The following is a 23,207-nucleotide window of genomic DNA, read 5'->3' as shown; positions in this document are numbered from 1 at the left end:
TGTTACTACTATATAGGCTACTTGTGAGGACTATCGAGTACATTCATTTTCCCCGTTATCCTCAACCTGCCTCGCCAGATGGTCCACCCGATCACCTGATCTCGTGGATCCAGCTGCCACTCGCGAGGTAACCTGATCCTAACTTTTTCTTTTCTAACGTGACCTTATCCTGACCCTAAATCCAACCCTGTGCCCTAAAATGTCCTATTTAAGTAAGGATATGGGCCAAAATGACCGCCCCCCCCCCCCCCCCCCCCCCAAAAAACAACAGAACCCAAATGTGTCAAAGGTATACATTACAGACGGCCAGAGAGAGAGAGAGAGAGAGAGAGAGAGAGAGAGAGAGAGAGAGAGAGACAGACACACGCGTCTGTGTGGAACCTGGCTCTGCCGTCACAACACAGCTGTGATTGTAGATATGGTTTTAGACACAAACACAGCTGTGTGTGGTTGTATTATTATTTGCCAACGTGGTGACCATCCTTTCCTCCTCGCAGACATCTTGGTCACAAACAAACAGGTGATTGTGTGATCTAATAATAACATGTGATTGTGTGATCTAATAACGGGTGATTATTGTTTTAAATGATAACCGTGACCGACGAGGCGTGTGGCACACTGTGCCATGATCGTGTTTCACGACACGCCGTGAGAAAGACTACGATGAAGAGTATGAATAAAACACCTTCGACGGACACTGATTTACTGAGGGAGGGGGGGGGGGGGGGGGAAACATGAAGGGAAATATGTATTTGTTACTTTTTTACACGTTTATTGAACAGAAATGACAAAGAGACACATGATATTGTGTGTGTGTGTGTGTGTAGGTCATTATGGGCTGGGTGGTGATGGAGTCGACTCGGAGGAAGGGGGCGGAGCCGTGACTTCGGGCGGAGGCGTTTCATTGGCTGTCGGCACCTCCACCTGTAGAGACACAAAGCAAAGTGACAACAGGTATCGTTTGATCTTCGGTTAATCGACAACGTTCACTTAATAATAACAACAAGCATCGTTAACATTCGGTTAATCACAATTCTTCTCAATATTCTTCGTAAGAACGCCCATTCGTCCTCCACGTTGGACGAAAGAACGGTTGCTATGTGCAAAACAATGGTTTCTATGTGTCAATGTGAGAAATATATCAAATAATGTGTCTTATTATTACAGAATCTTGTAAACAAGTCACAGTGGAACAGTAATAGTGTTCTTTTATTGAAAGAAATGATTTATTGGTGTATATAAGTTATGCAAATCAGACAATATTATGCTATGGATAAAATATGAGTTATGATTGCTGAGGGTTGATCTAGGTCTGGCTCCCTCTTTGGGTCAGCTCTGCTATTACAGAGCCAGGTAGGATCCTTCAATCAGGGGGACTGCTCTCACCTGGGAAAGGCTGAAATTAATAGGAAATACCTGGTTGGAGACTGGGGAGCGGACACAGTATTTCTACCGCAAATACAGCAAATATAGACTCAAATCACGTTTACTTTAATTGTTTTATAAGGCAAGTGGGCCAAAGTCTCTCTTTAACCCTTTCACTGCCACACGACAGAAGGTTAACCCTTTACTATCACACAAGCGACGGTCGCCAGGCTGTTGTGTGGCAGTGAAAGGGTTAACCTTCTGTGAATTGTCGCAGTGAACGGGTTAACCGTTTCGGTAGCGCAGCAGTGAAAGGGTTAATGATTTGTGAATAAATTCCTTTTGTTAAATGGAAACATCAGACTTTTGGTTTTTGGATTGCGCGTCGTCAACCCCCCGCTCAGAGTGGCTCAAGTTTCAAGTTCAAGTTTCTTTAATAGTTGTCATACAGAAGTACAGAATACTTTTATACAAAATGCTTCTTACTGTTACGCTCCAGAGACTGTGCTAGACAAAAAAGATAAGTATGAAATAAAAGAAGTATAGCATGTAAAAAAAAAAATAAGTCACGTACGTAGACACAAGTGTTCAGTATGTACATATGTACAATGTTCAATGCAGAGTAGAAGTAACTGAGTTACCATACAATATACTATGCAATATACTAATATACAATATACTATATAGTGCAAAGCAGAAATGGGATGAGGTACAATTTAGGTACAATTTACAGTAAGGTGTACTGAGGTATGGGTTGTAGTGCAAATTCTTTGCCAATAAATATAAAGTGTGTCTAGGTGTTCTAAAGTGTGGAGAGTGGGTGCTGCAGTGTGTTGTTTGTTTAAAGTGAGTCTGTGCTTGTGGATGTGTGTGCTGTGAGTGCATTTGATGGTTGTTGCATAGTGTTTATTGTTGTTATTGTTGTTAAAGCCACTACACTATCACTGCACTGTTGTGGTTACAGGCAGCCATGTTGGAAGAGAGAGAACTACGCAAACATTCTGTGCCAGGTCTCTGTTGAAGACAAGCCGTCGTGTGCGATTAGCTGGCTGATGATACCACATCATCACCACAGCAGCTCTTGTAACAGCATTTAGGTTTCCAGTACAAATCACTATGTGATATGACATATCTTCTATGCTGTTATCTAGCAATACATACCTAGTTATTATGTTACTTCGTTCATATGCAGTGCAGGCATGGAATAATCTGCAGGGAGAGCTGATTTGAGTGAATCTCATACCTCTGGGTGAAAGTAGGGATGTTCGATATTGGCTTTTTTACCGATATCCGATATTGTCCAACTCTTAATTTCCGATACCGATATATGCAGGGTTTCCCCCCCAAAAAACGGAATAACTTCAGGTAATTAACATTACATATCTCTTTTCGTGGAATTAACACAACATTATGCATACTTTTGACAATAAATAAAATAAGAATTTGTTCTTACTTGCTTGCCTGGGTAAATAAAGGTTAAATAAATGTTACAAAAATAAAAATATATAATATATATATTTTTTCAAACCGATACCAATACCGGTATATTACATTTTAATGCCAATATCGGTAGGCCGATAATATCGGACATCCCTAATTATTTATATACATATAGAACTGCTCCACATGGATTTTTAATGCTTTAAGTACTGTAGTTTTAATGTAGTTGGTGTTTTTTTATATAGTGGTCTTTTTTTACTGTAGTTTTAACGAAGCTGGTGTTTTTTTTTATAGTGGTGAGTGTCTATGTATTGTGACTGTATGTTTGTCTTTTAACCACTGCACAAATTAAGTTCCGAAAGGAAAATAAAGTAATTTGAAGTTGATTTGAAGTTGAAGTTGATGTATTGTTGACTGTTGTATTGTCCGTTGTTATTCTGCAGGCCCACTGCCGCTGCTACCCTGACCAGGTCGCTTGAAAAAGAGATTTTAATCTCAACGAGACTTCCTGGATAAATAAAGGTTAAATAAAAAATAAATACATTCAAAATGGTCCATTTTTATTATTGTTGCAGGGAACACATAAATGGCTGCATTTATCTATCTCTTTTATCCAAAGCGCTTTACAATTTCTTCCTCACATTTTTACCCGTTCACTCACACACGACGGCGGAGGCGACCGTGCGAGGTGCCGACCTGCTCGGCCGGGGGCAATTAGGGGTAGTGTCTTGCTCAAGGACACATCGACACGCTGCCCCGGAGAAGCGGGAATCGAACCTGGGAACCTCCGGATTACCAGACGACTGCTCTACCTCCCGAGCCACCCCCACATTTTGTTCATTAACTTAAAAATAAACCGTATGTATATATATTTTTTCTTTACAATATATATATACATCATAGACGACGGCGTTGTAAAACCCATGCCTTTGGATGGATCTATGACAGGGTATACCTTCATATTCAGTAGACCTCCAGTCCTACATGGATCCATGACGGTATACCTTCATATTCAGACTATTCTCTCCTCCCCCTAAGCCCCTCACCTACCTCCCTCCCTCTATATGAATTGAAAATGGGGGACCCTGATGGAAACAAGACAAACGTCTTTCTCAGTCTGCATCCCCTTAACAATTGTATGTATTGAGCCGTACTGTATTGTACCCATTCTGCAATCTGTTAAATAAAGTTTTCATTCATTCATTCATTCACCCTCTCCCCCTTTCTTCTCTCTCTCTCTCCCTCTGGTTCTCACTCTCCCTTTCTCTGTTTCCCTTTCTCTTTTTCCCTCTCTCCCTTTCCCTTCTCTCTCCCATATTTATTGTTGTCCTTGTATACTATTGCTACTGTCATTCTATCTATTTGTATGCATGTACATAAAGTTGTTTTTGTTACAGCCGCCCCCCCCCCCCCCCCCCCCCCCCCCCCCCCCTTCCCTCAAAAGGCATTTGCTTTTTGGACAGGCTGCTTTTGTATATAAGAATTTGTTCTTAATTGCTTGCCTGGGTAAATAAAGGTTAAAAAAAATCAGTAGACCTACCAGTCCTACTTTTGATCGTTTCTGATTTCATTTAATTCCACTCATGTATCCGATATGAGCAGGAGCAGCAGGCCGTGAGGTACAGTATACCATGGTAGCGTCCGTCAGCTGTTTGTCTCAGCGCAATAGCTATAAGGCTATCATTTACTAACTGACTGTCAGTCTGCAGTGTGTCTCTACCATCATAATGCTGCTCCTGTCCAGTTAGATCAGTCATTGAACATGTCAGATATAATCATTAGCTGCATGTAAACAGATTATGTCCCTCCTTCCCCGACAACATCAAGCTTCAAACCGCCCGACTGCTTTGCTTTCTATTTGTCGTTGCTGTGTGTGTGTGTTGTGTGTGTGTGTGTGTGTGTGTGTGTGTGTGTGTGAGACCAACCTGGCCGTGGCATAAGTGCAAAATGGCCACAGTGTGAATATGGCACCAGACAGTAGGTCAAGTGATATAGGGGGGTGTAGTCTGACGTCACTCTGGACCCGCCCGCGAGGTCCACCCGTATAGGGATTTATCATTGGGAAAATGGATTATCGGCTATTGTAACAATTCTGCCTCATGAACATTGAAAAGCTTTCCATTTTTGCACAAAATGAGTTCCCTTCTATCACTAACATTATTGTTTAAGCATTTTTGGTTGAAATAAAAAAAGATTTTTTACGATTAATTGCGAATAAATTTTATTTTGCGAGGTGGACCGACTGGCCGGAAACAGCAATGACGTAACCACTACACCTCCCTATTTCAGTATCACAGTTTCGATGATTAGCAGCCATGTTGAAAGTTAGACTTAAAGATGCTGTAAGTGGCGCGGCTGGGTAGCGCAGCGGACTAAGCACTTGCCTACCACCGCAGAGACTCTGGGATCTAATCCAGCTGTCAGCGGTGCCTCCGGCTTGGTCAGTCGTCCCTACTAACACGATTGGCAGTGTTAGCGGGTGGGAAGCCTGCGGGGTGTGTGTCCTGGTCGTTGTAAACTGCGGTTCCTACTGGTCGGTCGGTGCGCCTGTTCAGCAGGGAGGGGATCGGGGGGAAATAGCGTGAACCTCCGCACACGTTACGTTCCCCCAGTGAGAGTCCTCGCTGTCAGGTGAAAAGAAGCGGCTGGCTGACTCCACATGTATCGGAGGAGGCATGTGGTAGTTCTACACCCTCCCTAGGCCAACAGTAGGGCAATGCGCGCAACGACCAGGAAGGGAATTGGCATAACGACTAAATTGGGATGGGTGAAAAATACAGAAAGCCCAAAAAAATTTATATAATAATAATTAATTTGTTATAATATAAAAGATAATATAATAAAAAATATGCTGTAAGTGGTATTTTCTGTTAAAATAAGTGTTAAATTAGGGCGGCTAAGTGGCGCAGTGGGCAAGGCGCTCGCCACTAACGCAGGAGATGCTGGTATCGAGCCGAGCTCTCGGCGTTGCTACCAGCTTGGCTGGTCGTTCATACTAACACAATTGGCAGTATTAGGGGGTGGGAAGCTGGTGGGTGGGGATCGGACGTTGTGGACAGTGACTCCTACAGGTCGGTTGGTGCGCCTGTACAGCAGAATCAGGAAGTAACTGGGCCACTGAGAGATTGCGCTGTACAGGTGAAAAGATGCGACGGCTGCCTCCTCGTGTACCGGAGGGGACACGTGATGCAAGGCTTCGTCCTCACTGCAGCCGACCAGTGGGAGGCATAGTCTAGCAGCGTCGAGACAGGGGAGGGGAGAATTGAAGGGAGAATTGGCGAGGCGAAATTGGGATGGGAGAAAAATAGAAAAATATGGAGGAAAAAGTGGATCAAAAATATGTTTCTTTTAAAATAGCTCTACATTCTGACAGCCATCACTGATGGAGAGTGTCTGGTCAGTAACATGGGTCTCTCAGTCCCTCCGCTCTGCAGTAAAGAGACAATACATTTCCTGGTATCCTGTTCCACTTTATCCAATCGGGAGAGATAACCCTAGATCTTTTACATTTTTTTTACTTATTTTGAGAAATCTTGCCAGTTTAGTTCAGCTCCAGGACACTGGGTGGAGCTAGAGGAAGCCCCCTGCAGGTCACTACACGTCACTACACCCACCTATAGATGTGACGAAGATGTTTCTAGACTCTGTGAGGACCCGTCAGAAAGAGTGTGTTCATGGTTCTTACCGGTTTCTCTGCCCTCTGCTTCAGCTTCCTCCACACTGTGTGGTGAGCCTGTGGAGAGGTGGCTTTTAGTTTAGTTTAGTTCAGTTTATTTGACAATTATTAAAAACACATTACATGTTACAACAAGTCATGCATCCTAAAATTATCAAGGATAGCACAAAAAAGGTCACAGACTTTTTTCCATTGTGGTCCTTGGTCTCAGCAGCACATAGTATTTACATAAACATGTATTACACATATTATCATCAGCCTACAGTATATTGCTAAAAATATAATTAAAAAGTAAAATACAACTTTTTTAAATTTTAATTGTATTAATAAAATATGTACAAAATGTACAGACACACTAAAACTACACTACATTAACACATTGTCTGCCATGCATTGTACCCATCATTGGGTCCAGTCTGCCACCGCTGTAAGCCTATGGAGATGTTTACCTTCTTTTTAAACATTATAGCTATATTGACATTACTATGGCCCATTCAACATCGATTATCTATCGTTCCGGATGTGGGAACGTTATATGTTTTCATTCATACATTGTCGTGTTAATACCGTCTTGAATATAAGTATGTTTTTAAGGTTTTCTGCAGTAATTCCTAAAACGCAAGTTATAGGCCCTGACGCATATGATAGATTATCGATTGGCGTTTCTTTCCTATACACGCTATATTAAAAAATTCAAATGGATATGATCGGTATACATTATGCTTCATCATGCGTGAAGGAAAAAGGGGGGGGGTCGTTTATAATTCCTTGATCGTCAGTACCGGCTTTATTTACTATGGGTTGATATGTTGATCAGATGGATTGCCGTGAAATGAATAAAAAATCGGGCTGAAAATAACGTTATATTCCTCTTACCGTTCGCCGATGAGACTGGAGGAAAAATATTCCAATTATTTGATGTTGATCTGCTAGATCCATTTCCGGTTTGTATGACGCAATAAACGCCGAAATCATATTGATTGTTGCGTTTCGAAAGCGATCCAAATGCACTCGAGTGTGTATATTGATCCTGGAATTTCCTCGATGCACCGATCGCCACTTCCGGTTTGGCTTGGGGTGTAACTCGCCCGACATCCACCAGGCGGCGGTATTGAGGCGTTGCAATATCAGAACAGGGTACAGCTGCGTTCCGGAGGGAGGCTGGATGAATTATGAATGCCATGGCGAAAAAATTAAATATTGATCCCAAAAACGTGTTTATTCGTTGTTTGGCGCACAACGCATGGCGGGCAATAACGTGTTAACCCGTTGTTGGCGTCCAATGTGTTAAAACAGGAAGCTTCCTGAGTTATTCGGGCACATTTTCTAGGAGCCATTTCCTAACGTTCACCTTGAAACTACACAGGTTCAAGCCCTGTTACCACGTCACACGTAAAAGGTAAAGGTAAGAAGTAAAGTAAAGAGTAAAAGAGGTAAAGAGGCTTGAATGCAAAAGTCCATTTAAATCTTTCAAAAATTTTCTTATGTACCCCAGTTGCTATTGCATGTACACATTTGTGTTTTATTACACATATGTACACATACCAACTGTTTCGCCTGTTTTATTCTATCGATCATCCATAGCAACACACTACTATCACCGACATCGAAGAAGGTGGTAAGGCTGTCCCCGAAGCCTGTTTTTGGGATTCGAACTTCGTCTGGGTTTTTCAAACAAACGTTCGAACCTTCGTTTTTAATAAAAAAAAGACGAATTTTTTTTCTTTTTTTTATAATATATATATTTTTTATCCTCAAACTAAATCCTCAATTTGAATAAAGTGATTCATCTGATTACAGCCCAACTAAATCAATTAAATCAACTTTCTTTAATGAATATAACTCATCAGTTTCTTTTAATACTATAATATTAGTGTAGCCTAATCTTTATCTTCAACTGTGAAGAAAAACCCCATTGGTTTAAACAGAATTAATAGAAAAAAATTCCGAAGGTTCGAATGTTTGGGCTCAGCCCTAGAAGGGGGACACATGCAAAAAAAATCGATAAGTGATGCCACTTATCAATTTCACGCAGTTATCGATAAATCGATAAGTGGTCTCAGCCTTAATGGATAGGCCTTCCAGCGCCCGCCCCCTAGTGTCCGTACCGGCAGCTGCAGAGGCAGGGAGACGCCCTGGGCTCTGCGGTGGAGGCCCCAGGGACCCTGACCCAGGGTGTGGAGGGCCGTCATGTCATACTGGTGACACAGACCCGTCCTGGCCACCAGGGGGCCGCCACTCAACAGCACATGGTCCCCGCATCTAGGAGAGACACACACACACTGAGTTATTATAGACCATTTCAACAACGTTTTGCAGTTGCTTGGTAACAGTTGCCCACCACCATCTTTGTGCCCTAAGTGCCTTTGAGCAAGGCACTGAACGCCCAAACTGCTCCAGGGGCACTGCACTGACCTCTCTGATGAAATGTATGTGTAACTAGGCGGGATATGATGACTATGTGTAACTAGGAGCCGGAGGGATATGAGGACTGTGTGTAACTAGGAGCCGGAGGGATATGAGGACTGTGTGTAACTAGGAGGGATATGATGACTATGTGTAACTAGGAGCCGGAGGGATATGAGGACTGTGTGTAACTAGCAGGGATATGAGGACTGTGTGTAACTAGCAGGGATATGAGGACTGTGTGTAACTAGGAGGGATATGAGGACTGTGTGTAACTAGCAGGGATATGAGGACTGTGTGTAACTAGCAGGGATATGAGGACTGTGTGTAACTAGGAGGGATATGAGGACTGTGTGTAACTAGGAGGGATATGAGGACTGTGTGTAACTAGGAGGGATATGAGGACTGTGTGTAACTAGGAGGGATATGAGGACTGTGTGTAACTAGGAGGGATATGAGGACTGTGTGTAACTAGGAGGGATATGAGGACTGTGTGTAACTAGGAGGGATATGAGGACTGTGTGTAACTAGGAGGGATATGAGGACTGTGTGTAACTAGGAGGGATATGAGGACTGTGTGTAACTAGGAGGGATATGATGACTATGTGTAACTAGGAGGGATATGAAGACTGTGTGTGTAACTAGGAGGGATATGATGACTGTGTGTAACTAGGAGGGATATGAGGACTGTGTGTAACTAGGAGGGATATGAGGACTGTGTGTAACTAGGAGGGATATGAGGACTGTGTGTAACTAGGAGGGATATGAGGACTGTGTGTAACTAGGAGGGATATGAGGACTGTGTGTAACTAGGAGGGATATGAGGACTGTGTGTAACTAGGAGGGATATGAGGACTGTGTGTAACTAGGAGGGATATGAGGACTGTGTGTAACTAGCAGGGATATGAGGACTGTGTGTAACTAGGAGGGATATGAGGACTGTGTGTAACTAGGAGGGATATGAGGACTGTGTGTAACTAGGAGGGATATGAGGACTGTGTGTAACTAGGAGGGATATGAGGACTGTGTGTAACTAGGAGGGATATGAGGACTGTATGTAACTAGGAGGGATATGCAAAAAGTAATTGACGATAATGTAATGTAATAAGATTTGTCAGTGAGACAATCAGGGCAATAGATTAGTAAATGTATTAAATGAGTAAGTGATTAAAGTCTCACCTGTAGAGAGTCACTGTGCCTTTAAGGCTCTGAGCAGCTCTCTGTTCCACCTCCTCCTGTTTACATCTAGAGAGAGAGAGAGAGAGAGAGAGAGAAAGAGAGGGGGGGGAGGGAGAGAGAGAGGTGGGGGGAGAGAGAGAGAGAGAGAGATAGTCATTTAGCTGACGCTTTTATCCAAAGCGACTTACAAGTTCTGTACGACAAGTCATCAGGAAGGGCACAACTCTATCAGCTGAGTAGAAATGTTCATCAAAGTGTTGAGTGATACAGTGTAGTTAGTTTATTAGGACAAGTGCATGACAGTCAGGTTAGATTTTATTTTATATATTTTTTTCAGATAACGGTTGAAGAAGTGCGTCTTTAGGCTGCGGTTACACCTTTCGTTTCATTTTCGTATCATTGTCATACGCGTTTCGCCGCGACGTCCTGCGCCTCGAGTCACACTTTCGTTTTTTTTTTTGTCACCTGAGCACACTGATGTAGTACACTGCCAAAGCAGTAGGTGGCAGTAGGTGGCGAACATGAAGGCAATTTCAACCAATCAGAACTTGAATGTGCCAATACACTTCCTGGAAGCTCCAGCAAAGAAAATGTCAACAAGGCAGACGCCTATGGGCGCCACCATCTTGCCTATTTACTCAATGCAGCAATTCTTTTTCAGCAAAGCCTAATAAAAGTGCAATAAACAAAACGGATACATTCACTGTGTGTTCTGCCTGTCATTTGTTGATGAAACAAAACTAACATCAACACAAGTGACCACCAAGAGCGGATAGTTTAGTCTAAAAAAAGATCGGTAGCATTGTTAGCTGCATGCTAACGTCAATGGAATTTGCCATTATAACAGTATAGCATTGTGGCTAGAAGCTAACGTTAGCTCACGCTACTTAGCCAGCACCAAACTGATGATATCGGGAGCTATCAGTGGTTAGATAACATTAGAGACAACGCTGTGTGTATTAAACAAAGGTGAATAGATGACTGGGCCATTTTGTTTAATGCTTGTTAAGTTGAAAGAGGAGCTTTGAGCTAACAGGGTTTGATGGCTAACACTAGCTCATGTTATCCAGTGGCAGTGCCAATCGGTAATGCTAGCAGAATGAATGGATGTAAACTTTATTTACCGTAACATATTGCATATGGGTACAATACAATACGGCTCAATACAAACAATTGTTAAGGGAATGCAGACTGTTGTAGCTTGGACTGGGGTCCTTATAACAATAAATTGACAACACATAGTAGCTGCAGCTATTTGGTTTGGGACAGTGTCACCGGAAGGGCACGCAGATGGTATCTACTGCGCATGGGCGTTTTCGCAACAACGGCTCCGTGCAGACTACACGCTGTTGTCGGCGCGTATTTTAGCGTTTCTCCAAAACGCAAACACAATTTAGCGTTTCAGCCGTATCCACAAAAAAACGCCAAAAAACGCATTTCTGTGTAATAGGGACATGAAACGTATTCAAAAACGTATAAAAAAACGCCACAAATACACTAGTCTAACCATGGCCTTAGTCGATGACGAAAGGAGAGAGAGGGGGGGGGGGGAGAGAGACAGAGAGAGTGAGAGAGAGAGAGAGAGAGAGAGAGGGAAACATATAGAGAGACGGAGAGAGAGAGAGAGAGAGACAGACAGAGAGGATAAATTAATCCTTTATTAACTCTTTCAGTGCCACTCACGAGATTTCTCGTGTTTTTTTATAGGTGGTTGCTAGCCACTCACGAGATTTCTCGGATTTTTTTTAATTTTTTTTTTTTTTTTGCGATCTGAAAAATTATTGCATCACCCGAGCCTACCCGAGTATTGCCGAGCTGCGCCGGTGATCACTGTGGAAAAAAGCGCCCCCTGTCGTCTCCCAGATGACATAAGTGATTTTGGAATGGACTCAATGAAAATGAATGGGGAAAAAAATCCGGTACTCCACATTTTCCAGTTCACTGATCCAGCCGGGGTTACTAGAGTTCATTCTGGAGCCTCAGATCCCCGCGGATCATGGAGATCCACTGTGTCGCGTTGGATCCATACACGTATCGATTTTTTCGAATGGTGATCAGGAATTGGAATATACCAGTTGGATACCATCTGATGTCAGGTAAGGACTCTATGTTATCAGTGGTAGGATAATCAGAGTAAGTTTGATGAAGTTATAAGCTGTTTTGTGAAATGTCTTCTTTCGGTTTCAATGTAAAACTCCGAGAGGAAATCAACGAGGCGATTATCCGCGCGCGGCCGTAATGTGCGTGCGTGCACGTATAATATTGATCATCTAGCGTTTATTTGAAAACGATTCATAAAAAGGCCGACGAATATCAACGTTGTGGAATATTCCACTAAAAGACGATTTTCATAGAATGCTCCAGAATTAGCTGTTTTTTATATCAAAACGGGGGCTTTTCTAACTGCTCTGAAACGGCAACGACGCGATAAAAAAACAATCTGCCTTCACAGCACTGTCTGGAAAATAGTCTTTGATAATGCGATGGGCAGATTAGACACATAGCCATAATTTAAAACATAGATTAGGCGATATTAACGTTAACATTGGCGCGGATGGTGGCATTCAAGCGGTAAAATGGAAAACCAGGCGTGGCACTGAAAGAGTTAATCCAACAGCAGGGATATATATATATTTTTTTATCCACTTTTTCTCCTTATTTTCTATTCTTCTCCCATCCCAATTTCGCTGCTTTCCAATTCTCCCCTCCCCTGTCTTGAACGTTGCTCGCATATGCCCCCCACTGGTCGGTTGTAGGGAGGATAGAAGCCTTGCATCACGTGTCCCCTCCGGTACGCGTGAATACTTTCGGCAGCCCACTTGTCCTTCTGCGTTGCTCTGATTGGCCGAGCGCGCGCATGAGCCGCGACAAGCTCCTCAGAAAGGCAGGAATAATAAGCTCCCCTAAACGCAATTTATACAAATGGAAGTATTGATTTCGCCGTAACGAATCATTAAAAAAATATACCGTTAACTGGAATATGTTGTGCCTTTACACATATGTTGGATTATGTAATTGGTTTGTCATGACAAACCAATAAAAAATCGTGAATTAACCGGTGGCTACAACAACACACAGTAACCAATGATGCATGTAGTCACTGTGTGTTGTTGGAGCCACCGGTTAATTCACGATTTTTTATTGGTTTGTCATGACAAGTGGGCTGCCGAAAGTTCACCTGCCAGCGTGGACTCTCATTGGCGAGGTGTAACGTGTGGGAGGCTCACACCACCCCTGCCATTTCCTGTCTCTGCTGTGCAGGCGCCCGCCCCAACCGACCTGTAGGAGTCGCTGTCCACAACGTCCAGATTACCACCCATCGACTTCCACCCGCTGACACTGACAATTGAGTTAGTATGACCGCCGGCCCAAGCCGGAGGCAACGCTGACAGCCGGATTTGAACCCGGTGTCTCTTGCGTTGGTGACGAGCGCAATGTCCGCTGCGCCACCCAGCCGCCCACAGCAGGGATATTTTCAGTGTTACAGCAGCCAAGAGGAAAGCGATAGCAAGGAGCATCAATAAAAACAACATATAATAAATAAATAAACAGAAAGTAAGTTATAATAAATAAATAAACAGACTATGAACAGTCTGGTATACATTATACATTGATGCTGCATGAGAGAGAGAGAGAGAGAGAGAGAGAGAGAGAGAGAGAGAGAGAGAGAGAGAGAGAGAGAGAGAGAGAGAGAGAGAGAGACAGACAGACAAGAAAGAGTTATGCAGAGAGATAGACAGGAGAGAGAGAGAGAAAGAGAGAGAAAAGAGAGAGAAAGAGAGAGAGAGAGAGAGAGGCCGGGTTATACAGAGGGAGAGAAAGACCGAGAGAGCGACAGGGAAGAAAGTGTTGTGCATAGAGACATAATGAGAGAGAGAAATAGACAGATAGACAGAGACAGAATTATACAGAGAGACAGAATTATACAGCGAGAAAGATGGAGAGAGAGAGATGGAGAGGAGAGAGATAGATACAGAGAAGAGACAGACAGGAAAAAGAAGTACAGAGAGAGAGACGGAGGAGAGTTAACCTGTATTTAACCAGTAAATTAAGTAATAACTATCTCAGAGAAAGAAGAGGTGGAGAGAGAGCATAAAGAGGTATTAAAAGAAGAGAGGAGAGGTGGAGAGAGATAATAAAGAGGTATTAAAAGAGGAGGTGGAGAGAGAATAAAGAGGTATTAAAAGAGGAGAGGAGAGAATAAAGAGGTATTAAAAGAACAGAGGAGAGGTGGAGAGAGATAATAAAGAGGTATTAAAAGAGGAGAGGAGAGATGGAGAGAATAAAGAGGTATTAAAGAGGAGAGGAGAGATGGAGAGAGAGAATAAAGAGGTATTAAAAGAGGAGGAGAGATGGAGAGAGAGAGAATAAAGAGGTATAAAAAGAAGAGAGGTGGAGAGAGAATAAAGAGGTATTAAAAGAGGAGAGGAGAGGTGGAGAGAGAGAATAAAGAGGTATTAAAAGAAGAGAGGAGAGATGGAGAGAGAGAGAATAAAGAGGTATTAAAAGAGGAGAGGTGGAGAGAGAGAATAAAGAGGTATTAAAAGAGGAGGAGAGATGGAGAGAGAGAGAATAAAGAGGTATTAAAAGAGGAGAGGAGAGGTGGAGAGAGAATAAAGAGGTATTAAAAGAGGAGAGGAGAGGTGGAGAGAGAGAATAAAGAGGTATTAAAAGAGGAGAGGAGAGATGGAGAGAGAGAATAAAGAGGTATTAAAGAGGAGAGGAGAGATGGAGAGAGAGAATAAAGAGGTATTAAAAGAGGAGAGGAGAGGTGGAGAGAGAGAGAATAAAGAGGTATTAAAAGAGGAGAGGAGAGATGGAGAGAATAAAGAGGTATTAAAAGAGGAGAGGAGAGATGGAGAGAGAGAGAATAAAGAGGTATTAAAAGAGGAAGAGGAGAGATGGAGAGAGAGAGAATAAAGAGGTATTAAAAGAGGAGGAGATGGAGAGAGAGAGAATAAAGAGGTATTAAAAGAGGAGGAGATGGAGAGAGAGAGAATAAAGAGGTATTAAAAGAGGGGAGGAGAGATGGAGAGAGAGAGAATAAAGAGGTATGTCACAGTGAGCAGTCCCCCAGTGTGTCTCGGTTGTGTATCGTTTGATCTTCTACCTGCTGTGAGAAAAGGCCTCCAGGGCCACAGGGGGCGCCACCTCCAGAGGCTCCCAGGGCAGGTCCTGGTGTATCAGCTGCTGGGCGCCGCGGGTCAGAGAGCGCAGCGACTCCTGGGGACACGCGGAGGAGTCAGCGAGACGACAGACACTAACGCCACAGGGATATACCATGTATATAATCCATAGTAGGGCTGTAGCAAATAGTTCGAAGCTTCATTCATAACGTTGACATTTAAATTCAATGAATTTCTTTTTGACAAGTCTGGTGTTGTTCAAGCTCGACACGGACCAAAACAAACTATTTCAATGTCCACACAAGCACAATTTCAATAAATAAATGATATTTATCGTTTAACAGCACAAGTCCAATGGGCAATAGGGTAGTCCAAAAAACAGTCCAGGGTCAAAAGGGAGCATGTCTATGTTCCCCGGGTCCTATGTTCCCTGCTTTGATTGATTGATTGATTGATTGATTGAACATTTTAGACCACCAGCCCTGATTCCAAACTCTAACCTTAACCAGTTCGAAAGAGGGTCTAAGCTTAACCGTTCGAAACAAGGCAGACATTAATAATTAATAAAATAATAAAAATTAATAAAATGTTCAATCTATTAATCAATCAAAGCGGGGAACATAGGACCCGGGGAACATAGGGATGATCCCGGGTCAAAACACGTATAATAAGGCTCTAGTACAAAAGAAGGGATCGATCAATACCCAGAGTTGTCTTCCGGTCCAGGGTCAGTACACAAGGGGGTTTCTCAGCCAGTCCAGGGTCCAGTACACAACGAACACCTTCTCGCCTTCACCTCTCCTCTCCTCTCACTACCTAGCTCTCACCTCACAACACTCCGTCAAACAACAATCTCTCTCTCCGTACTCTGCTCCTATAGCTCACCTCCTCTCAACAATACTCTTAACGTCACGGTGACCAATCGCAGCCACTCTTATTGTCTGGGACCAAATACGGCCACGCCCCACTCCCGGTAAAAAGTGGGAATCTCTAGAATGGGTTTGGGGCGACGCTAGTATACGGAAGTGACTCTCAAGGTGACGATTAGACAACACTTTCTGTTGTCAGTAGATGGCAGCATTGGTTTAAAATTTAAAAGATGAAAATGTTGAAAACTACAACACTGCATTTCCCAAGAGCGTTAGCACAGGTCGCAGGTCACTGGGATGTGTCTATATTCTTCAACGTGATCTGAACAGCGGTAAACTATTACTGCGACCTCGGTATAGCGACCGCAAATGGTCAACTAATTATCTTACCAAAAGTGCGCTGGTAGCGTTACATATGTTGTCTAAAGGGGGACATATGGTACAATTTAAGATTCTAATGATAATCGGCATATGAAGGACAACATAGAGCATCGTTAATTTGTAAGAAACCTCAATGAAAACGGCGCAGGGTGCTATTGTTATGAAAATGTGATAGAATCCTATAAAAATGTGGACGCATTTGGTTTACGTTCCGTTATCTGTCTTAGTGTTTTATGTCATGTGTGTCTGGTGTGTGTGTGTGGGATGTGGGTGATCTAATGGTGCACAGGTGGTGTTCTATCAGTCCTAATCAGCTGCCTAATTGCTTCCACTCCTCCCGTGGCAGTAGTATATCAGTGTTTCCCCTGAAAAAAAATTCAGCAGCGGTGCTGTGCCTCTAGGGGGGGTCCGGGGGCATGGCCCCCCGAATTTTCCTTTTGTTTTGTTTACATTTTAAAGTTAAATGCATCAATCTGGTGCACTTTGAGAGCAAAATAAAGAAGCTAGATCTATGATGAACTTTGTGCTCAAAACACAAAATCGACTAGACTGCAGTGCTTTCTCCCTGCAGCCTTTTCCTCAGGTCAGTCTTTTACATTAAGCACCCCCCCCCCCCACAGCCCAAATAAAATGATAAAAAGAAATAATAATAATAAGAGATATATAATTTTATTTTTTAATAATTTTCTTTTAATAGTCTAGTTCATAGAAGTGGCGGTCCTAATTCAGCAGCGGTGCTGCTGAATGCATATAGGGGAAACACTGTATATATATATATATTTGTATGTGTCTATTCATTCTGTTTCTTCACAGTTGCAGATAAAGAGTAGGCTACACTAATATTATAGTATTATACTATTATAGTATATGACTCGTCATAAAGATTTAACATTTATTAAACAAACATTTATCATAAATGATGTAGCCTATCTGCATCCGCTTGGCGCTCCATCAAGACGTCACCATCACTTTCGTACCAACCGTGAGCCCTGATTGGATGATTTATGTTGACGAATCTGACGAGTTATATTCACTAAAGAAAGTTGATTTAATAATTTTTTTTAAAAAGACTCATTTAATCAGATTAATCACTTTATTCAAATTGAGGATTTAGTTTGAGGATATTTTTTATGATTACGTCATAAAATATGACGACAGACATTGGAAGCTTCATTCGAAAACTTTAAAAATAAAATTGACATCGGGTACAGCCCTACTTCATACACACACGTGTCCTTCAGCCCTACTTCATACACACGCGTGTCCTTCAGCCCTACTTCATACACACGCGTGTCCTTCAGCCCTACTTCATACACACGCGTGTCCTTCAGCCCTACTTCATACACACGCGTGTCCTTCAGCCCTACTTCATACACACGCGTGTCCTTCAGCCCTACTTCATACACACACGTGTCCTTCAGCCCTACTTCATACACACACGTGTCCCTCCCTCACTCACAGGGCGCTGTCAGAACACTCGTACTCTGTAACCAGCGACAGGCCACATGATACCAAGACATGAGTGCTAGCGTTGGTATTTAACTGACACACTTACTTAATCCTCTCCGTTCCCTGTGGAACATAAGGCTGCAACTATCTGTACATTATGATCCTATCCTGTAAAACTGGTTCTATCCTCTACACCTGGTCCTATCTAGGGATGTCCGATATTGGCATTCAAATGTAATATCGGAAATGATCGGCATATATCGGTATCGGTTGATATCGGTATCGGAAATTAAGAGTTGGACAATATCGGTATATCGGATATCGGTAAAAAAGCCAATATCGGACATCCCTAGTCCTATCCTCTACATCTGGTCCTATCCTCTACATCTGGTCCTATCCTCTACATATGATCCTATCAGTACTTGGTCAGCAAAACACAAACATGTAAGTGTTTTAATGTATATTGATATGACACCCATACTGCTCCGTACGCACGCATGTACGCACACACACACATACACACACGCACATGCACACACACCTGTGAAGCGGTCCATGTGTCCAGCTGAGGGTCAAGCACTACATCACAGCAGAACGCTCCTGACATCACTACGGAGACAGAGAACACATCATGACATCACTACGGAGACAGACAGAGAACACATCATGACATCACTACGGAGACAGAGAATACATGACATCACAGCAGAACTCTCCTGACATCACTAGGGAGACAGAGAACACATCATGACATCACTACGGAGACAGACAGAGAACACATCATGACATCACTACAGAGACAGAGAACACATCATGACATCACTACAGAGACAGAACACATCATGACATCACTACGGAGACAGAGAACAAGACATGACATCACTACGGAGACAGAGAACAAGACATGACATCACTATGGAGACATGACATCACAGCAGAACTCTCCTGACATCACTACGGAGACAGAGAACAAGACATGACATCACTACGGAGACAGAGAATACATGACATCACTACGGAGACAGAGAATACATGACATCACTACGGACACGGAGAACACATCACAGGAGATTTGAACTATGTTGCCGCTACAATAAATAATAATGTTGTACCTGCAGATGGGAGTGCCTTGAGTTTTTAGATTGTTAAACCCTTGAATATAGGAGTCCTACATGTTTTTATTGGCTGGCATCGTGGGATATCTCTCCAGTGTTCTCTCAGCGTTGGTTGAGCACTTGTTTGCATATTCTTGGTATCTAGGGACATCTATGGACCTCAGGGAATGTATTCACAGTGTCAGAAATATTGTGTCTATTACTAGGCTTGCTTAAATTGTGATGAAACAAAGGAGAATATGAATTATGATTTTTCTTTGCATTTTTGACAGTGAATAACACCATGATAATAATGACCAAACTTAAAAGACTGCCACTGATCTCGTTCAGTACCCTCTTGAGATCATGTGTAAAAAAAGAATCTAAGAAAATGAATAAAGGGAAGATGATTAAACCGAAGGTTCTGTAGATACAGTACTGAATTCTCCCATCCAGACCAATGCAATTTGAAATATTAATATAGAATATAGAATATGATGCTTATACATTACCTTATTATAGCCAATTCGCACATTTATATATATAAATATATATTATCTTTCAAATGCCCGAGTTCAATTTGGATTTAGTATCACCAAGCGTGCATAAGAACAGATAATGAAATCTACTGTAATCTACTGTACTTTTAAATTTTCCCCACAGTGCAACCGTTTTGAAACTAATTTCAGATCTAATTGTTCCTACATGTTAACAATAGGGAGGAGAAACTAACTGCGTTTCAATATTTGTCAAAAACGTTACCTTTTGTGGCTTATTATCGCGAATCATAACAGTTATTGATATGATTCATTCAGAACGCTGAACTTTGAACCCCCACAGTATCTGCCAGGAAGTGTAGTTCGGAAAAATTCCAACGCTGGTCGACAGCTATGCACCCCCTCTACAAAATGGCTGCAAAAAGACTACAATTCCCATGGTTCAGAATTTCCATTTCCGTTTCCGTCTTGCAATAGACGAAATCGAAAACTTAAAACTATCTAATGGCACTTTTAACCTATTGCTAAACTAACGTATTGATGATAATATACATTCTACATGCTTTTGTGACATGTTAGTGATGTTAATACTTGAAAATGTTTGATAACAAAATCGCAACTTATATGCAACACTCAAAAATATTGATTTATGATCAGATGTCATTGTGGGGTCGGTACCGACCCCCGTCGGGTGGAACAGGTTCTAAGTTCATTTTTTTTTCAATATAAGTCTAGTAAGTAGTAATGTATGAATTAGTAAATAAAATATAGTATGTTCTGATGAGTAAATAGGGGTGGGATTAAATAAAGTGTATGCTTCCTCCCACTCCTTTTCAAATATGTAAATGACAACAAATAATAATAATAATTGAGTTTGACTTTTTTGTTTGTTCTTTGTTATTTTTTTTATATACATTTATTATTTGAACGGCTTATGGCTATATATGTACTTGATGTTTGTTTGTTATGTTGCATATTTGAAATAAACTTCAATCAATCAATCAATCAATCAATCAATCAATCAATCAATCAATCATCACTTCTGACTCACTAGAAGTGTATGGTGGTGTGTTTCTCACCACTAGGTGGTGTGTTTCTCTACAGAGACCTCTCCCTCTGCCTGGAAACTACGTTGTGTGCTCGGGACGTTTCTGGGCGACGTCAACCTTTTGTGTGTCTAACCTGCGTGTGAAAAGCATGCGTGTACAAAATGGTGGCTCGCTCGTAAAAACCTTCTCGTTTTCCACCGTTTTACCGAAACGTTTCTGGCAACACATACGACTGAGAGCAGCACACGCTAGTCTGCACACGCGGTGGTTCCGGTACCTGGCAGCTCTGGGCTGGGCAGCAGCTCGACAGCGAGGTCCTCCTTGAAGGCCGTCTCCAGCATCTGTCCCAGCAGCGCCGTGCAGGAGCGCCAGTAGGCCTGTAGGGGGAGACAAAACCAGAGCTGAGGGAGGGAGGCAGAACCAGAGCTGAGGGAGGGAGGCAGAACCAGAGCTGAGGAGGGAGGCAGAACCAGAGCTGAGGAGGCAGAACCAGAGCTGAGGAGGGAGAACCAGAGCTGAGGAGGCAGAACCAGAGCTGAGGAGGCAGAACCAGAGCTGAGGAGGGAGAACCAGAGCTGAGGAGGGAGAACCAGAGCTGAGGAGGCAGAACCAGAGCTGAGGAGGCAGAACCAGAGCTGAGGAGGGAGAACCAGAGCTGAGGAGGCAGAACCAGAGCTGAGGAGGCAGAACCAGAGCTGAGGAGGGAGAACCAGAGCTGAGGAGGGAGAACCAGAGCTGAGGAGGCAGAACCAGAGCTGAGGAGGGAGAACCAGAGCTGAGGAGGGAGAACCAGAGCTGAGGAGGCAGAACCAGAGCTGAGGAGGGAGAACCAGAGCTGAGGAGGCAGAACCAGAGCTGAGGGAGGGAGGCAGAACCAGAGCTGAGGAGGGAGAACCAGAGCTGAGGAGGGAGAACCAGAGCTGAGGAGGGAGAACCAGAGCTGAGGAGGGAGAACCAGAGCTGAGGGAGGAGAACCAGAGCTGAGGAGGGAGAACCAGAGCGGAGGAGGGAGAACCAGAGCTGAGGAGGGAGAACCAGAGCTGAGGAGGGAGAACCAGAGCTGAGGAGGGAGAACCAGAGCTGAGGAGGGAGAACCAGAGCTGAGGAGGGAGAACCAGAGCTGAGGGAGGAGAACCAGAGCTGAGGAGGCAGAACCAGAGCTGATGGGAGGGAGAACCAGAGTCTCCCCCCTCTCTCTCTTCTCTCTCCCCCCTCTCTGTCTCCCCCCTCTCTCTCTGTCTCCCCCCCTCTCTCACTCTGTCTCCCCTCTCTCTCTCCCCCTCTCTCTGTCTCCCCTCTCTCTCTCTCCTCTCTCCCCCTCTCTCTGTCTCCCCCTCTCTCTCTGTCTCCCCCCTCTCTCCCCCTCTCTCTGTCTCCCCTCTCTCTCTCTCCCCCTCTCTCTGTCTCCCCCCTCTCTCTCTCTGTCTCCCCCCTCTCTCCCCCTCTCTCTCTCTCCCCCTCTCTCTGTCTCCCCCTCTCTCTCTGTCTCCCCCCTCTCTCCCCCTCTCTCTGTCTCCCCTCTCTCTCTCTCCCCCTCTCTCTGTCTCCCCCCTCTCTCTCTCTGTCTCCCCCCTCTCTCCCCCTCTCTCTCTCTCCCCCTCTCTCTGTCTCCCCCCTCTCTCTCTGTCTCCCCCCTCTCTCTCTGTCTCCCCCCCTCTCTCACTATGTCTCTCTCCCCTCTCTCCTCTCTCCCCCTCTCTCTCAGTCTCTCTCCCCCCTCTCCTCTCCCCCTCTCTCTCTCTCCTCTCCTCTCTCCCCCTCTCTCTCTCTCTCTCAGCGACAAAGTGATTTATGTCCCAGTGGAAACGAGAGACATTAAAGACGTTTCAGAAGGTCTCTGTGACGTCTCTCTGCTTCTGGGCCGACAGTGGCTCAGGAGGTCGAGCGGTCGTCTGGTAATCGGGATGGTTCCCGGTATAACTTAACCCCTGACTCCCCGGTGTGTGAAGACATTAGTTGTAAAGTGCTTTGGATAAAAGCTGTTGTATAATATAAATATTATAAATGCAGTCCATTTATCATTTTATTATGACACTGACTGACCCATCCTCGAATTATTATTATTAGGGATGTCCCGATCCGATCACGTGATTTTCCGAAGATCGGGATCGGCAAAAAAAATTAAATAATCTGGATTTTTTTAAATTATTATTATTCAACAAACATGAACATGTTCACGTCTTAAACTCATACTGAGGCCTTAGTTTTGGTTTTATCATTCATTCATTTATTTATTGTCACACAGAGCAGAAGAATTTTGCCAAAACAAACCAATAGTATCCAGCTGCAGAACGGCAGACCAGCCACACTCTCAGACCCAAACGCATTTCCTTTGATTTAATTATACATCAAATGATTTATGTCAAGGATTGCAATGCCTCGCTTGAATGAAGTTAACTTTTCACCTGGATAACGTCAACATTCAGGGTGAATGTAATGTGAGAAATTGGGATAAAAAAATAATAATAATCGGATCGGGAGCAAAAGAATTTGATCGGGACATCCCTAATTATTATTATTATTATTATTATTATTATCTAGGACTAGGACTACTGATCTGGGGCCAGTGACCAGGAGCATTTGACCTTATTGACCTTTGACCCATTGCCCTTATTCTTATTAGTTAATTTCTTAGTTCATTCTTTAGTTTTAAATACAATTTGACACACGTAAGTG

General features: G+C 43.3%; 1 protein-coding gene across 1 annotated transcript in view; it reads right to left on the bottom strand.

The window, feature by feature from the left end:
• Positions 1-765: 765 nt before the first annotated feature.
• Positions 766-23,207, bottom strand: part of mrpl39 (mitochondrial ribosomal protein L39) — a 31,421-nt gene continuing 8,979 nt past the window's right edge. Inside the window, exons 4-10 of the mRNA XM_084325938.1 lie at positions 20,809-20,908; positions 18,433-18,500; positions 15,177-15,289; positions 10,067-10,132; positions 8,590-8,743; positions 6,491-6,538; positions 766-924 (exon numbers count right to left, since the gene is read on the bottom strand). Of these exons, the coding sequence (XP_084182064.1) occupies positions 832-924; positions 6,491-6,538; positions 8,590-8,743; positions 10,067-10,132; positions 15,177-15,289; positions 18,433-18,500; positions 20,809-20,908 (642 nt within the window). The 3' untranslated portion in view covers positions 766-831. The remainder of the gene's footprint in view (positions 925-6,490; positions 6,539-8,589; positions 8,744-10,066; positions 10,133-15,176; positions 15,290-18,432; positions 18,501-20,808; positions 20,909-23,207) is intronic.

Source organism: Notolepis coatsorum (assembly GCF_963971535.1).
Source record: "Notolepis coatsorum genome assembly, chromosome: 1".
NCBI classification, from domain to species: Eukaryota; Metazoa; Chordata; class Actinopteri; order Aulopiformes; family Paralepididae; genus Notolepis; species Notolepis coatsorum.
This window is presented reverse-complemented; position numbering and strand designations above follow the sequence as displayed.